The sequence below is a fragment of the Coenobita brevimanus genome, chromosome 73 (assembly GCF_032717465.1).
Source record: "Coenobita brevimanus isolate Jiangsu-jjx chromosome 73, ASM3271746v2, whole genome shotgun sequence".
Classification (NCBI taxonomy): Eukaryota; Metazoa; Arthropoda; class Malacostraca; order Decapoda; family Coenobitidae; genus Coenobita; species Coenobita brevimanus.
This window is the reverse complement of record NC_137026.1, coordinates 19,156,833-19,174,682: the sequence shown is the minus strand read 5'-3', so window position 1 is coordinate 19,174,682 and position 17,850 is coordinate 19,156,833. Positions and strand designations below refer to the sequence as shown.

Here is a 17,850-nt window from a genome sequence, read left to right as displayed (position 1 = left end):
GGGATGTACTTCTGGAGTCCTATTTCATAAAATTCACAAAAATTTTTATATACAGCATTTAAATCTTGTCCTCTAAGCTCATTCTCCCAATCAACTTCTAAGAAATACTTCTTTAGGTCTTGATAATTTCCCTTTTTATAGTTTAGGCTCTCTTTGTAACTATCATTGCTGTTTACTGTGTCATATGCTATCCCTGAAGTTATAGTTTTAGTACTGCATAATCGCTTTTGCCGAGTGGAGGGTGATATATTAAACTGTCAATATCATTTTCTTGCCTTGTAAATATTAGATCTAGCACTAAAGGTATATCAAGTCCTCTTTTTCTGGTGGTTTCCCTCACATGTTGCGTTAAGAAAAACTCTTGTACGAGATCCAGGAGCTTTTGGTCCCAACAGCTTTCTTGGCTATTTATATCTAGAGTATTCCAATTTATATTTGTATTGAAGTCCCCAGTTAGCATAATTCTTTCATTTTCTCTTCCATTTTATGTAGCAATGATCTTACACTCTGAATTGTACTCTCTGCCAGGTCCTCATATTCGTCTCTTTCCCATGTGTTTGATCTGGGTGGCATGTACAAATTGGTTACAATTACTTTACCTTCAGATGTGTCGATCTCTACTGCAATCAGTTCTACTTGTGATGGTATATCTAGTTTTATTTCCTTGACTTTTAGAGTTTTCTTAGTTAATATTATAATTCCTCCTCGTTTTTTTAAATATCTGTCTCTTCTCCATATATTGTATTCCTCTAAGTTTAGTACGTCATTTGATATCCTTGGTATTAATTTTGTTTCAGTTAGGCATATTATTTGTGGTTCATTTTCTCTGACATAATCATTCATCTCTAGTAATTTAAATACCATTCCATCCACATTTGAGTACATCAACTTTATCATCTGGTTTATATACTTGTCATGACATGGTTCTACTACCTTCCTCCTTTTTCTTCCATCCTGTTTGTGTACCACTTTCGTACCTGCAATCCTATTACTTTGTAAAAAAATTTCTTCTTCTCCTCTTCTGATCTTCCCTCATTTTTTGTTTTTGCTTCCTCCCTTTTCTCTTTCAGTAATTCCAGTTCCTCTTGTGTTAGGCATCTTTTATCCATACATTTTTGAACTCCTCTTTTTCCATAAGATTCTTTGCATTTCTTAGTATCTTTTCCACAGTGTTTACGCTCTGGAAAGTCACCTTTAGAGGTCTTGTCTTGCTTTTCTCGTATTTCCCTAACCTTTTGTGTTCCTCTATGTCTTTACTACAGATTTCCTCTGATTCTTCTTTCAGTAAGCTCATTACATTTGCCATCTCCTTTTTGTCTCTTGTGATCTTGTTTTTAACTTCTTCCTCTTCTATACCAGTGATTACTATTGATTTGTTTATCTCTACTGAATCCCTGACTAACTTTGGATTGTTTTGGATTATTCTTTTCATCTCCTTTTAATGCTTTTTCCTCCACCCTTGTTTCTAAGTCTTTCTTTACTTTCACCATTTCAGCATACGTGGTTTCTACATCATTTTTGTAGCTTTGCACAACTTCATTTACTTGTGTTATCTTCTTAATATCACTGCTCTGGTCAATAAGACTGCTAACTTGCCTAATTGTCTCTGTGTCATTTTTGAACTCTTCCATAACACTCTCGTGATTGACTACTGTACTTGCCATTTCACTCATTTTCTTCCTAAGTGTACTCAATTCCACTGTTAGTTCACTGATGGTTGTGTCTTTCTTATTGGCCTCCCTTCCTAGTTTTGCTATTTCTTCCTTTTGCAAGTGGATCTGCTTCTTTATTTCATCAATTTCATTTTTGAAAGCCATTTCTAGTTTGTTTACACGTTCAACCAGTCTATTGTGGGTCTCTACTTCAACCAGTTCTTGGTAGAAATCATCATTTTGCTTTTTACCTTTATCCCTTTTCTTTTCCAAATTTGTTTTACTGAAGTATGTATCCATTTTGCAATACTTAAAGTGCAAAGCATGTACTTACAATCTCCGTGTTGTTGTAGTCTAAACAAACCTCAGAGATGACTCAGCGTATTCTTTCGTCTTGGCTCTATTTCTTGTTTCTACAAGTCTTGTTTAAACTTATTATTTTTTTCCTTTTAATAATGAACAGTCATTTAGTATAACCTGGTACTGAGCTTGACTCATACAAAGATACTATTTAGGTAATGCCACTGGCCGTGATGATTTGGTACGGAGCGCCGGTGTCACACGTCTGCCTAGATTGAATCCCTCTGTGTGTGTATGTGTGTGTGTGTGTGTGTATGTGTGTGTGTGTGTGTGTGTGTGTGTGTGTGTGTGTGTGTGTGTGTGTGTGTGTGTGTGTGTGTGTGTGTGTGTGTGTGCACGCACGTATGTTCTTACCTAATTGTTCTTACCTAATTGTATCTTTACAGGAATGAGTCAAGCTCGTACTGTCCCGTGTCTTAAACCATATTTATCGTACATATCCTTAAATTTGTGAATTGTTTTGGCACACACTATTTCATTTGGTAGTGCATTCCATTGATAAATTGCTCTGTTTGGGAAACTGAATTTCCTTACGTCTTTATCACCTCTCTTCTTATGCAGTTTTTTGCAGTATCCTCTTGCTGATGCTTCTCCATATGTTAAGTAATCATTTATGTCTATTTTCTCCTTTCCCGATATGCATTTATATAGCATTATCATGTCACCTCTTTTCCTTATCTCCTGTAGTGGTGGTAGATTCAGTTTATTTAGTCTTTCTTCGTAGCTTAGGTCCCTTAAGCTTGGTATCCATCTTGTAGCGGCCCTTTGAACTTTTTCAATCTTGTCTATGTGCTTTTTGAGATGAGGACTCCAGACTACTGATGCATATTCCAGGGTTGGTCTAATGAATGATGTTATTATCCTTCTTAGCATGTCTTCATTTATGTATGTGAATGCTATTCTCATATTTGCAAGCAGTGTATACATGTTCCGTACCTTCTCGCTGATGTGGTCAGCCGGAGATAATCTGTTATTGATAATCACACCTAGGTCTTTCTTTCTGATGTATATAGGTTTTTTTTTCCTAACTTATAATCCCAATCAGGTCTTTTTCCACTTTTACCTAACTTGATTACATGACACTTGTCCACATTGAATTCTATTTGCCATGTACTACTCCATTCATGAAGTTTATTTAATTCTTCTTGTAGCTCTTTACAAGAGTCTGTTTTAGTAATTCTCCTTTGTATTTTTGCATCATCTGCAAACATATTCAGATAACTCTCATTTCCAATGTTACTGTTTATATCATTTATATACACTAAAAACATGATTGGTGCCAGCACTGAACCCTGTGGTACTCCAGTAGTCACTTCTTTCCATGATGAGTAGTTTCCTCTTAGTACTGTCCTCATTTCTCTTTTTATGAGAAAGTCTTGCATCCAACAAAACAGTTTGCCTCGAATTCCTCCTTGATGGTACAGTTTCCATAAAAGTCTTTGGTGTGGTACTGTGTCAATAGCTTTCTTGAAATCTAAATAGATACTGTCCACCCATCCTTCCCTTTCCTGTATTGTGTTTGTTACTCTGTCATAGTAGCTCAACAGATTAGTAACACATGATTTTCCTTTTCTGAAACCAAACTGTCTTCCTGTTATCATACTATGTTCTTCTAGATGATTTACCCAAGCTTTTCTTATAAGTTTTTCTAATACCTTGCTTACAACATTGGTCAGTGATACTGGTCGGTAGTTGAGTGGATTTTGTCTATTTCCTTTCTTGAATAAGGGGAGAAAATTTGCTTTTTTCCAAATATCAGGTAGTTTACCTTGACTCAAGGATTTCTTGAAAATTAAAAATAATGGTTTACATAACTCCTTTGCACATTCTCGTAATACCCAACATGAAATTTCATCAAGACCACTTGCTTTTCCTCTGTCTAATCTACTTAACTCCTCCTGTATTACTTTTTCTGCTATTTGTATATCTGGTAGTATGTGTGGACATGCGTGTTCCACATAGTCCCTCTCAAAATTTTTTTCTTCTGTAAAAACTAATTGGAAATTCTTATTTAGTGCTTCACAAATATCTTTCTCTTGTGTATAAGTGATTCCCTCGTCCGTAATGGATTGTATTATATCTTTTACTTTAGTTTTGCTTCTGATATAGCTGTAAAACAGCTTTGGTTGATCACTACTTTTATTTATTATATCCTCCTCAAACTGTTTTTGGGCTTCCCTCATTATTCTATAGTCGTTTCTTGCCTGTTTGTAATTATTGTACGCCCTTTCACTATTGTGTCTTCTGTATCTATTCCACAACAAATCTCTTCTTTCTTTTGATTTTTTGTATTCTGTATTGAACCATTTCTGTATTTTCTTATCTGCTTCTTTGTGCTGTGGGATGTACTTCTGGAGTCCTATTTCATAAAAATTCACAAAAATTTTTATATACAGCATTTAAATCTTGTCCTCTAAGCTCATTCTCCCAATCAACTTCTAAGAAATACTTCTTTAGGTCTTGATAATTTCCCTTTTTATAGTTTAGGCTCTCTTTGTAACTATCATTGCTGTTTACTGTGTCATATGCTATCCTGAAGTTATAGTTTAGTACTGCATAATCGCTTTTGCCGAGTGGAGGGTGATATATTAAACTGTCAATATCATTTTCCTCCCTTGTAAATATTAGATCTAGCACTAAAGGTATATCAAGTCCTCTTTTTCTGGTGGTTTCCCTCACATTTTGCGTTAAGAAAAACTCTTGTACGAGATCCAGGAGCTTTTGGTCCCAACAGCTTTCTTGGCTATTTATATCTAGAGTATTCCAATTTATATTTGTATTGAAGTCCCCAGTTAGCATAATTCTTTCATTTTCTCTTCCATTTTATGTAGCAATGATCTTACACTCTGAATTGTACTCTCTGCCAGGTCCTCATATTCGTCTCTTTCCCATGTGTTTGATCTGGGTGGCATGTACAAATTGGCTACAATTACTTTACCTTCAGATGTGTCGATCTCTACTGCAATCAGTTCTACTTGTGATGGTATATCTAGTTTTATTTCCTTGACTTTTAGAGTTTTCTTAGTTAATATTATAATTCCTCCTCGTTTTTTTAAATATCTGTCTCTTCTCCATATATTGTATTACTCTAAGTTTAGTACGTCATTTGATATCCTTGGTATTAATTTTGTTTCAGTTAGGCATATTATTTGTGGTTCATTTTTCTCTGACATAATCATTTCATCTCTAGTAATTTAGATACCATTCCATCCACATTTGAGTACATCAACTTTATCATCTTGTTTATATACTTGTCATGACATGGTTCTACTACCTTCCTCCTTTTTCTTCCATCCTGTTTGTGTACCACTTTCGTACCTGCAATCCTATTACTTTGTAAAAAAAATTTCTTCTTCTCCTCTTCTGATCTTCCCTCATTTTTTGTTTTTGCTTCCTCCCTTTTCTCTTTCAATAATTCCAGTTCCTCTTGTGTTAGGCATCTTTTTATCCATACATTTTTGAACTCCTCTTTTTCCATAAGATTCTTTGCATTTCTTAGTATCTTTTCCACAGTGTTTACGCTCTGGAAAGTCACCTTTAGAGGTCTTGTCTTGCTTTTCTCGTATTTCCCTAACCTTTTGTGTTCCTCTATGTCTTTACTACAGATTTCCTCTGATACTTCTTTCAGTAAGCTCATTACATTTGCCATCTCCTTTTTGTCTCTTGTGATCTTGTTTTTAACTTCTTCCTCTTCTATACCAGTGATTACTATTGATTTGTTTATCTCTACTGAATCCCTGACTAACTTTGGATTGTTTTGGATTATTCTTTTCACCTCCTTTTTAATGCTTTTTTCCCTCCACCCTTGTTTCTAAGTCTTTCTTTACTTTCATCATTTCAGCATACGTGGTTTCTACATCATTTTTGTAGCTTTGCACAACTTCATTCACTTGTGTTATCTTCTTAATATCACTGCTCTGGTCAATAAGACTGCTAACTTGCCTAATTGTCTCTGTGTCATTTTTGAACTCTTCCATAACACTCTCGTGATTGACTACTGTACTTGCCATTTCACTCATTTTCTTCCTAAGTGTACTCAATTCCACTGTTAGTTCACTGATGGTTGTGTCTTTCTTATTGGCCTCCCTTCCTAGTTTTGCTATTTCTTCCTTTTGCAAGTGGATCTGCTTCTTTATTTCATCAATTTCATTTTTGAAAGCCATTTCTAGTTTGTTTACACGTTCAACCAGTCTATTGTGGGTCTCTACTTCAACCAGTTCTTGGTCGAAATCATCATTTTGCTTTTTACCTTTATCCCTTTTCTTTTCCAAATTTGTTTTACTGAAGTATGTATCCATTTTGCAATACTTAAAGTGCAAAGCATGTACTTACAATCTCCGTGTTGTTGTAGTCTAAACAAACCTCAGAGATGACTCAGCGTATTCTTTCGTCTTGGCTCTATTTCTTGTTTGTACAAGTCTTGTTTAAACTTATTATTTTTTTTCCTTTTAATAATGAACAATCATTTAGTATAACCTGGTACTGAGCTTGACTCATACAAAGATACTATTTAGGTAATGCCACTGGCCTTGATGATTTGGTACGGAGCGCCGGTGTCACACGTCCGCCTAGATTGAATCCCTCTGTGTGTGTATGTGTGTGTGTGTGTGTATGTGTGTGTGTGTGTGTGTGTGTGTGTGTGTGTGTGTGTGTGTGTGTGTGTGTGTGTGTGTGTGTGTGTGTGTGTGCACGCACGTATGTTCTTACCTAATTGTTCTTACCTAATTGTATCTTTACAGGAATGAGTCAAGCTCGTACTGTCCCGTGTCTTAAACCATATTTATCGTACATATCCTTAAATTTGTGAATTGTTTTGGCACACACTATTTCATTTGGTTGTGCATTCCATTGATAAATTGCTCTGTTTGGGAAACTGAATTTCCTTACGTCTTTATCACCTCTCTTCTTATGCAGTTTTTTGCAGTATCCTCTTGCTGATGCTTCTCCATATGTTAAGTAATCATTTATGTCTATTTTCTCCTTTCCCGATATGCATTTATATAGCATTATCATGTCACCTCTTTTCCTTCTCTCCTGTAGTGGTGGTAGATTCAGTTTATTTAGTCTTTCTTCGTAGCTTAGGTCCCTTAAGCTTGGTATCCATCTTGTAGCGGCCCTTTGAACTTTTTCAATCTTGTCTATGTGCTTTTTGAGATGAGGACTCCAGACTACTGATGCATATTCCAGGGTTGGTCTAATGAATGATGTTATTATCTTTCTTAGCATGTCTTCATTTATGTATGTGAATGCTATTCTCATATTTGCAAGCTGTGTATACATGTTCCGTACCTTCTCGCTGATGTGGTCAGCCGGAGATAATCTGTTATTGATAATCACACCTAGGTCTTTCTTTCTGATGTATATAGGGTTTTTTTTCCTAACTTATAATCCCAATCAGGTCTTTTTCCACTTTTACCTAACTTGATTACATGACACTTGTCCACATTGAATTCTATTTGACATGTACTACTCCATTCATGAAGTTTATTTAATTCTTCTTGTAGCTCTTTACAAGAGTCTGTGTTAGTAATTCTCCTTTGTATTTTTGCATCATCTGCAAACATATTCAGATAACTCTCATTTCCAGTGTTACTGTTTATATCATTTATATACACTAAAAACATGATTGGTGCCAGCACTGAACCCTGTGGTACTCCAGTAGTCACTTCTTTCCATGATGAGTAGTTTCCTCTTAGTACTGTCCTCATTTCTCTTTTTATGAGAAAGTCTTGCATCCAACAAAACAGTTTGCCTCGAATTCCTCCTTGATGGTACAGTTTCCATAAAAGTCTTTGGTGTGGTACTGTGTCAATAGCTTTCTTGAAATCTAAATAGATACTGTCCACCCATCCTTCCCTTTCCTGTATTGTGTTTGTTACTCTGTCATAGTAGCTCAACAGATTAGTAACACATGATTTTCCTTTTCTGAAACCAAACTGTCTTCCTGTTATCATACTATGTTCTTCTAGATGATTTACCCAAGCTTTTCTTATAAGTTTTTCTAATACCTTGCTTACAACACTGGTCAGTGATACTGGTCGGTAGTTGAGTGGATTTTGTCTGTTTCCTTTCTTGAATAAGGGGAGAAAATTTGCTTTTTTCCAAATATCAGGTAGTTTACCTTGACTCAAGGATTTCTTAAAAATTAAAAATAATGGTTTACATAACTCCTTTGCACATTCTCGTAATACCCAACATGAAATTTCATCAAGACCACTTGCTTTTCCTCTGTCTAATCTACTTAACTCCTCCTGTATTACTTTTTCTGCTATTTGTATATCTGGTAGTATGTGTGGACATGCGTGTTCCACATAGTCCCTCTCAAAATTTTTTTCTTCTGTAAAAACTAATTGGAAATTCTTATTTAGTGTTTCACAAATATCTTTCTCTTGTGTATAAGTGATTCCCTCGTCCGTAATGGATTGTATTATATCTTTTACTTTAGTTTTGCTTCTGATATAGCTGTAAAACAGCTTTAGTTGATCACTACTTTTATTTATTATATCCTCCTCAAACTGTTTTTGGGCTTCCCTCCTTATTATTGTATAGTCGTTTCTTGCCTGTTTGTAATTATTGTACGCCCTTTCACTATTGTGTCTTCTGTATCTATTCCACAACAAATCTCTTCTTTCTTTTGATTTTTTGCATTCTGTATTGAACCATTTCTGTATTTTCTTATCTGCTTCTTTGTGCTGTGGGATGTACTTCTGGACTCCTATTTCATAAAATTCACAAAAATTTTTATATACAGCATTTAAATCTTGTCCTCTAAGCTCATTCTCCCAATCAACTTCTAAGAAATACGTCTTTAGGTCTTGATAATTTCCCTTTTTATAGTTTAGGCTCTTTTTGTAACTATCATTGCTGTTTACTGTGTCATATGCTATCCTGAAGTTATAGTTTAGTACTGCATAATCGCTTTTGCCGAGTGGAGGGTGATATATTAAACTGTCAATATCATTTTCTTGCCTTGTAAATATTAGATCTAGCACTAAAGGTATATCAAGTCCTCTTTTTCTGGTGGTTTCCCTCACATGTTGCGTTAAGAAAAACTCTTGTACTAGATCCAGAAGCTTTTGGTCCCAATAGCTTTCTTGGCTATTTATATCTAGAGTATTCCAATTTATATTTGTATTGAAGTCCCCAGTTAGTATAATTCATTCTGATTTCTCTTCCATTTTATGTAGCAATGATCTTACACTCTGAATTGTACTCTCTGCCAGGTCCTCATATTCGTCTCTTTCCCATGTGTTTGATCTGGGTGGCATGTACAAATTGGCTACAATTACTTTACCTTCAGATGTGTCGATCTCTACTGCAATCAGTTCTACTTGTGATGGTATATCTAGGTTTATTTCCTTGACTTTTAGATTTTTCTTAGTTAATATTATAATTCCCCCTCCTTTTTTTTAAATTTCTGTCTCTTCTCCATATATTGTATTCCTCTAAGTTTAGTATGTCATTGGATATCCTTGGTGTTAATTTTGTCTCAGTTAGGCATATTATTTGTGGTTCATTTTCTCTGACATAATCATTCATCTCTAGTAATTTAGATACCATTCCATCCACATTTGAGTACATCAACTTTATCATCTTGTTTATATACTTGTCATGACATGGTTCTACTAACTTCCTCCTTTTTCTTCCATCCTGTTTGTGTACCACTTTCGTACCTGCAATCCTATTACTTTGTAAAAAAATTTCTTCTTCTCCTCTTCTGATCTTCCCTCATTTTTTGTTTTTGCTTCCTCCCTTTTCTCTTTCAGTAATTCCAGTTCCTATTGTGTTAGGCATCTTTTTATCCATACATTTTTGAACTCCTCTTTTTCCATAAGATTCTTTGCATTTTTTAGTATCTCTTCCACAGTGTTTACACTCTGGAAAGTCACCTTTAGAGGTCTTGTCTTGCTTTTCTCGTATTTCCCTAACCTTTTGTGTTCCTCTATGTTTTTACTACAGATTTCCTCTGATACTTCTTTCAGTAAGCTCATTACATTTGCCATCTCCTTTTTGTCTCTAGTGATTTTGTTTTTAATTTCTTCCTCTTCTATACCAGTGATTACTATTGATTTATTTATTTCTACTGAATCTCTGACTAACTTTGGATTGTTTTGGATTATTCTTTTCACTTCCTTTTTAATGTTTTTTTCCTTCACCCTTGTTTCTAAGTCTTTCTTTACTTTCACCATTTCAGCATACGTGGTTTCTACATCATTTTTGTAGCTTTGCGCAGCTTCATTCACCTGTGTTATCTTCTCCTCAATATCACTGCTCTGGTCCATAAGATTGCTTGCTTGTCTAATTGTCTCTGTGTCATTTTTTAACTCTTCCATAACACTCTCGTGATTAACGACTGTACTTCCCATTTCACTCACTTTCTTCCTAAGCGTATTCAATTCCACTGTTAGTTCACTGATGGTTGTGTCTTTCTTATTGTGTGTGCGTGTGTGTGTGTGTGTGTGTTGCTCGTATAACAAAGGGATAGCAAAACAAGGGTAACCATAAAACTGTGTTCCTCTCACAGCCTGCCCACCACCATACACCCAGGTCGGCAGCCAGTGTCTGTTCATCGAGAGGTCTATCTCTGGGAGCTGGGAAGATATGCAGTATGTTTGTGAACAGCTTCAAGGTAACTTAGTTGGTCTTCAGGACGCTAATGATTTGGCTGACATCTTGGATCACATCTTAATCAAAGGTAATTTTTTCAGAAGCAAAGAACATGTACGGTAATGTCAGGGGGGTAGGGGCTACATCCAAACTATATTCCACTGTGCTTACTCCAGACTTATGGTAAGGCCGTCACTTCCCTTCCCGGTACATCATATAAAAGAGGATGGCTTGAGCAGAGGGACATGTCAGTCTTCTCTCAGCTTTGGACTGTCAGTCAGCAGAGTGATTTTTTTTGCAAAGGTGAAACAGTAGGCAGTATTTTGCCCTTGCTTGTCCAACAGAGATATTACTAAACATTCTGTAAAGAAAGGTTCCTTGTGACCTATGTCAAGCATTCAGAATCTCGCTTCCTGAATTAAGAATTTCTTTCGGGCATTAAGACTATGAAAATCAGTAACGTATCAACGAATCACTTGTTATTTCATAGGTCTCAATATCCTATTTGTCTGAAACTTGCTGCAACTAGATTGAATGAAGTTTTCCTTATTTACACAGGATAGTCTTAAAAAATCAAGCCAAAGTCATTTTTGTAAGTGCTTGAGTTACGTGTGGTCTCAAATATATCTATTCCATATCTCCAATACCCCAACACAAAGAAACTACAGAATTTATACCATTAGAAAAACCAGAGAGACTAAAGAATTACAGTAGGACATACTTCTTGCCCTGGTACGCCACATTTTTAACTCCTTTAAGCATTTTTTTTTTTTTTTTGTACATTCTTGTCATGTAAGAAAGTTTCTTCCAGAATTAAATAAAATGTATGTCCAAGGTGACTTTAATATCATGTATGTCTTTTCTGTATGCTATTCACATAGTAAGGGAAAAAATGAGATCTATCACTATCAAAATCATACGTGCAAAGAGTAGTTATTGCATTTTCATCTAGACCTGGTGTGTTTGAGTCACATGGAAAGTGTCCAAATATATAGATATCTAAGATAATGTCACAGATTAGGGCATGATGGTTTCTTTATTTTGGGTTGCACTCTTTTGTTGTGGTTGGTACACTTGCTTTATCTTGTTCAGCCTAATGCCAGAGAACTTAAAGAAAAGTCTAATAAATCGTTGTCTTAAGGAACTAACTAGCATAATTATTGACTGCTATTAGTGCACCAGAATGAAGAAAAGTGGATTTTAATACCTGTACAGGATGAAGTATATTCGCGTGCCTACAAATCAATACCATTTAGCTCACGACAGGCGGCCAGACAGAAGTACTGTAGTTAATAAAGGCTGCATCTGGCCCAAGATAGTGGAAAAATTCATTCTAGAAACCTACCAATTAGTCCGTGAGTCGGAGGAAAGAAAAAAATTTCCCACTTCATTCCATGTGGGTACAGAATCATCAACCTATTCATCCAACTTGCAGCCCATTTTTATCCTATCAAGAGTGTAGGAGGCCTGGGTAGGAGATTCAGACCAGACATTAGATACGAGTGCGATCAGTTTCTCTCTCTCTCTCTCTCTCTCTCTCTCTCTGAGCGACATTATATGTGCAGTTAACCCCAACCATTCACCTAATCACCAGGTTTAACTTTGTATTCTGAGAGATTTAGGCGGCTTCGTAGTACCCGTTCTTTGGCGATATATTTTACCTATTACACCTTAATATTTCCTTGTTTACTGGGTTGTCGAGAAAAACTACTTGAATAACTAACAAGAGGATATTACGGCGAATGGCCAGAATAAATCGCAAAGGAACAGATATTACGAAATCTCCAAAATCACATAAAATACGACCCTTAAACCCACAATGATCACACAAGGTCAAGCGCCTTCACCCATAGACCACCAGGCGTCCATCCACGATTATCATTTTACCGCTGACAACCACTATTTGGCTAACCTTTCGAAGTGTAGCAGAACATGGCTGGACTATTGCTGTTCGGCATATTTCAGTCTAATCACTTCGTTAACGTATTTATATTCTTCCTACTTCCTGGCTGCATTATTCATTTAAATATTGATCATTTGAATTTGTGGTGTTCAAGATAGTGTTCATTAACTCCCTGAGTTCAAGAGTGATTCCCTGTAGTGATTGAAATTATTTGTAGGTTCCAATTATTAACTACAAAAAAGTTGTTGCCTGAAAGGAGATAGAGACTGATGACAACCCTAATCCCCTTAATGGTCAATAGGTTCTGGTTATTGCATGTGGTTCAAACTCAGGCGCTTTGCATGGCTGTCACTACAACTAAGGAGTTGTGACAATTACACTGCTAGACATTCAATTATTATTCAAGCAAACGTCAGTGCATAAACTAAAATAAAACTTAACAAGGAGTACCAGGAGAGTGGAACGCCCACGCCCACAACTGGTTTAAGGACCGGATGCTTGATTTAGCCCGATGACTATGACCTTCGACCGATTACTCTCAAAATAGAAATATTTCATACTTGCCTAATCAACGCTTCACCCATCCACCAAGTATGGTTCAAATCATATCAGAAGTGTTTAAAGCCGTATTGCCCAATGACCGCGAATACTGACCTTTCTCTTGGCTGAATTCCGAATTCCTTCATTCATCTATGCTCATACTCTGCCTACATAAACTCTTTCGCCTTTGTCTGCCAACCTGCATCTTTCCTTCTTGCTAGAAGTTTGTTTTCCTTCAACCCGTCCCGAAGGTGAGTGTTCCCAGCCCACTAGATATCGTCGACTTCGGTTAACCTCCTGTACTTCTAAAATTATTTTAAAAACTTTTTCACAAAACAGTTTAAAGCATCTTTCCTATCATAACTTTTTCTCCGATCGCCAGTAAGGATTCCACCAGCGATGTTCCACCGGCGACCTTCTTACCCTCCTTTCAAATTCCTGGACATTCATTTTCTGGGACTTTGGTGAAAGTTTTGCCATTGCACAATTATGTGGACATAATATCCATATAGATAGACAGATAGATAAATAGATAGATAGATCGATGGATAGATATGTGTAACAAGATAGATACATACTGTATATATATATATATATATATATATATATATATATATATATATATATATGGATAGATAGATAAACAGTATATATATATATGGATAGATAGATACACAGTATATATATATATATATATATATATATATATATATATATATATATATATATATATATATATATATATATATATATTTATATATATATATATATATATATATATATATATATATATATATATATATATATATATATATATATATATATATATATATATATATATATATATATATATATATATATATATATATATATATATATATATATATATATATATATATATATATATATATATATATGATATACATATTTATATAAAAGTATATATTTATATATATATATATATATATATATATATATATATATATATATATATATATATATATATATATATATATATATATATATATATATATATATATATATATATATATATATATATTTATATAAAAGTATATATTTATATATATATATATATATATATATATATATATATATATATATATATATATATATATATATATGATATACATATTTATATAAATGTGTGTATATATATATATATATATATATATATATATATATATATATATATATATATATATATATATATAATATATATATATGATATAAATATTTAGATATGATATACATATTTATATATATATATATATATATATATATATATATATATATATATATATATATATATAGATTTTTTATGCGAGGAAGAAGGAACCAAAGGCCATGGCCCGCAGTAACAGTTCCCTCCAAGAGAAAAAGAAAATACAATAGAGAGCCAAATTCAAGATCCGATCATTTTGAGATGCCTGGACACACTGTGTTTCAAAGACTGGAGATCATAGGCAGCAGGAAATACAGACAGAGGGAGACAGTTCCAGAGCTGACCTGTTGCATAAATGAAAGACTGGGAGTAACGGTTAACTCTTGCATTAGAGAGTTGGACAGAAAAGGGATGAGAGTTTGCTGCCAGACGGGTGCTACGCACCCGTCGTGGAGGTGGAGGAATGCAAGCAGACAGTTCAGAGGAGCAGTGACCATTAAAGTAGCGATAGAAAAGAGATAAAGATGCAACAGTGCGGCGAAGAGACAGAGGTTGAAGGGAGTCAGCAGGAGGAGGAGAGTTAATGAGAAGAAAAGCCTTTGACTCCACCCTATTGAGAAGAGCTGTATGTGGGGAGCCTCCCCACACATGAGAGTTGTACTCCACACAGGGGCGGATAAAACCTCTGTATAGAGTCAACAATTGTGCAGGGGTAAAGAAAGAGCGGAGTCGGCTTAGCACACCCAATCTCTTAGAAGCAGATTTTACAAGAGATGTAATATGATCTTTCCAAGATAAGTCTTAAGTAAATGAAACCCCAAGCATGTTCAAGGATGATGCAGGATTAAGCTGAATATTATTAAACATTAATGGGTATACCTGTGGAAGATTTTGTCGGGTTGATAGGTGTAAGAACTGAGTCTTAGATGCATTAAAGACAACCATATTATTTTTACCCCAGTCAGCGATACGAGCCAAGTAAGACATTAGGTGTGCCATAGCCTCATCCCTTGTTTCTTGAAGTAACTGTTGAGATGGGCGTTGCGGGAACCGAATGGAAAGGTGAAGGGTGGAGACATCAGCGTATGAGTGGATAGGGTTAGATGTACAGCTTAGAAGATCATTGATGAATAAAAGGAAGAGAGTTGGTGATAGGACAGAGCCCTGAGGAACACCACTGTTGATAGATCTAGGAGAAGAACGATGGCCGTCTACAACAGCGGCTATAGAACGACCAGAAAGGAAGCTAGCGATGAAGGCACAGATAGAAGGATAGAAACCGTAGGAGGGCAGTTTGGAAATTAAAGATTTATGCCAGACTCGATCGAAAGCCTTTGAGATGTCAAGTGCAATGGCAAAGCTTTCGCCAAAGTCCCGAAAGGAGGATGACCAGGAGTCTGAAAGGTAGGTGAGAAGATCGCCAGTGGAGCGTCCCTGACGGAACCCATACTGACGATCGGAAAGAAGGTTGTGATAGGAAAGATGCCTTAAAATTTTTCTATTAAGAATTGACTCGAAAACTTTTGAAATACAGGACGTTAAAGCAATTGGACGATAGTTGGAGGGTTGGGAGTGGTCACCCTTCTTTGGGACTGGCTGAATGAGAGCAAACTTCCAGCAAGAAGGAAAGGTACAAGTTGACAGACAAAGGCGAAAGAGTTTGCCTAGGCAGGGTGTAAGCACAGAAGCACAGTTCTTGAGAACAACAGGAGGGACCCCCATCAGGCCCATATGCCTTGTTAGTACTGAGGCCAGTGATGGCAGAAAATACATCAACTGAAGAAATTTTAATGTCAGCCATGAGAAAGTCAAAGGGGAGAAGTGATGGAGGAACAGCACCGGAATCGTCTAAGGTGGAATTGGAGGAGAAAGTCTGTGCGAAGAGATCTGCTTTATCAGTAGAAGAAATAGCTACAGAACCATCAGAGTAGAAAAGAGGAGGGAAGGATGATGAGGTAAAGTTGTTAGAAAGATTTTTGGCAAGGTGCCAGAAGGAGCGGGAAGAATTCGAGTTGGAGAGTTGAGAGCATTTAGTATGGATGAAATTATTTTTAGTAAAGCGAAGAACAGACTTAGCACGATTCCGGGCAGAAACGTAAAGATGATGTGATTCAGGGGTGGGTTGGCTCCGGTACCTTTTGTAGGCCCTCTCCTTGTTGCGGACAGCATTAGAACAAGCGTGATTAAACCAAGGCTTTCTTGCGTTAGTCAAAGGATATGAGAAAGGAATGTATGCTTCCATGCCCGAGAGAATAACCTCCGTAATGCGCGAGGCACACTCAGATGGCTCCCGGCCATGGAAGCAATAATCATTCCAGGGAAAATCAAAGAAGTACTGCCTGAGGGCCTCCCAGTTCGCGGCTCCAAAATGCCACAGACGACGTTTCCCTGGAGGGTCCACAGGCCGTACCGGAGTGATAGGACAGGTTAAGGTAATAAGGTTGTGATCGGAGGAGCCCAACTGAGAGAAAAGATTAACAGAGTAAGCAGAAGGATTAGTTGTGAGGAAGAGGTCAAGTATGTTGGAGCTCTCTCCAAAGGCGGTCAGGGATACGGGTAGGGTGCTGTACAAGCTGCTCTAGGTCATTAAGGATAGAAAAGATGTAGGCTTGTTCACCAGGTGGATCCGTGAAAGGAGAGGAGAGCCAAAGGTGGTGGTGAACATTGAAATCTCCAAGAATGGAGATTTCAGAGAAAGGAGAAATGGACAGAATGTGTTCCATCGTAGAAGTAAGATAGTCGAAGAATTTTTGATAGTCAGTAGAATTAGGGGATAAGTAAACAGCACAGATATATTTAGTCAGAGAATGACAGGAAAGCCGAAGCCAGAGTGTGGAGAATTCAGAAGAATCAAGTTCAGGAACACGAGAGCAAGATAAGTCATTGCGTATGTATACACAACAGCCACCTTTGGCTTTGAAATGAGTATAGAGAAAGTAGGAGGATACAGAAAAGGGTTTGCTGTCGGTTGCCTCAGACATCTGAGTCTCCGTCAGAAAAGAAGGTGAGGTTTAGAGGAGGAGAGGTGGTGCTCAACAGAGCGAAAGTTAGATGAAAGGCCGCGAATGTTGCAGAAATGAAGAAGAAGAGAGTCAGACAGTGGTTCCAGGCACCTCGAGTCGTCACCGGGAGAGGGGCAGATGGCGGGGGCATTTATGGTCCCCCCCCCCCTGGGGACTCCGAGGCTTGATTAATAGACGCCATTTTTGCTGATTTTTGAAAAGGAAGTGTAGTGTGTACTGTGCATGTAGTTTGGTGAAGATAGTTAGAGAAATTTTAACTGGAGAGCATGCTGGCCTACTCTCTGTGTAACTGAGACACTGAAAAAGTTCAGCAAAGGGGGATGGTCAGGAACTAGTCCTGAGGGCTGATGAAACGGGAGCTCCAGCACTCCCTGTCATCAGCTTTCCATCCACCTCGGGAGTACTGCCCTGCTCGACTGAATTGCTACAGTCACTATATATATATATATATATATATATATATATATATATATATATATATATATAATCCTTGAACATGCTTGGAGTTTCATTCACACGGGACTTATCTTGGAAAGATCATATTGTATCTCTTGTACAATCTGCTTCCAAGAGATTAGGTGT

At 36.4% G+C, this 17,850-nt stretch overlaps 1 protein-coding gene across 1 annotated transcript in view; it reads left to right on the top strand.

Annotated features, from left to right (window-relative positions):
- LOC145407497 (perlucin-like protein) overlaps positions 1-17,850 on the top strand; it is an 83,164-nt gene that overhangs the window by 50,628 nt on the left and 14,686 nt on the right. The window contains exon 3 of the mRNA XM_080278425.1: positions 10,537-10,707. Within this exon, the coding sequence (XP_080134551.1) occupies positions 10,537-10,707 (171 nt within the window). The remainder of the gene's footprint in view (positions 1-10,536; positions 10,708-17,850) is intronic.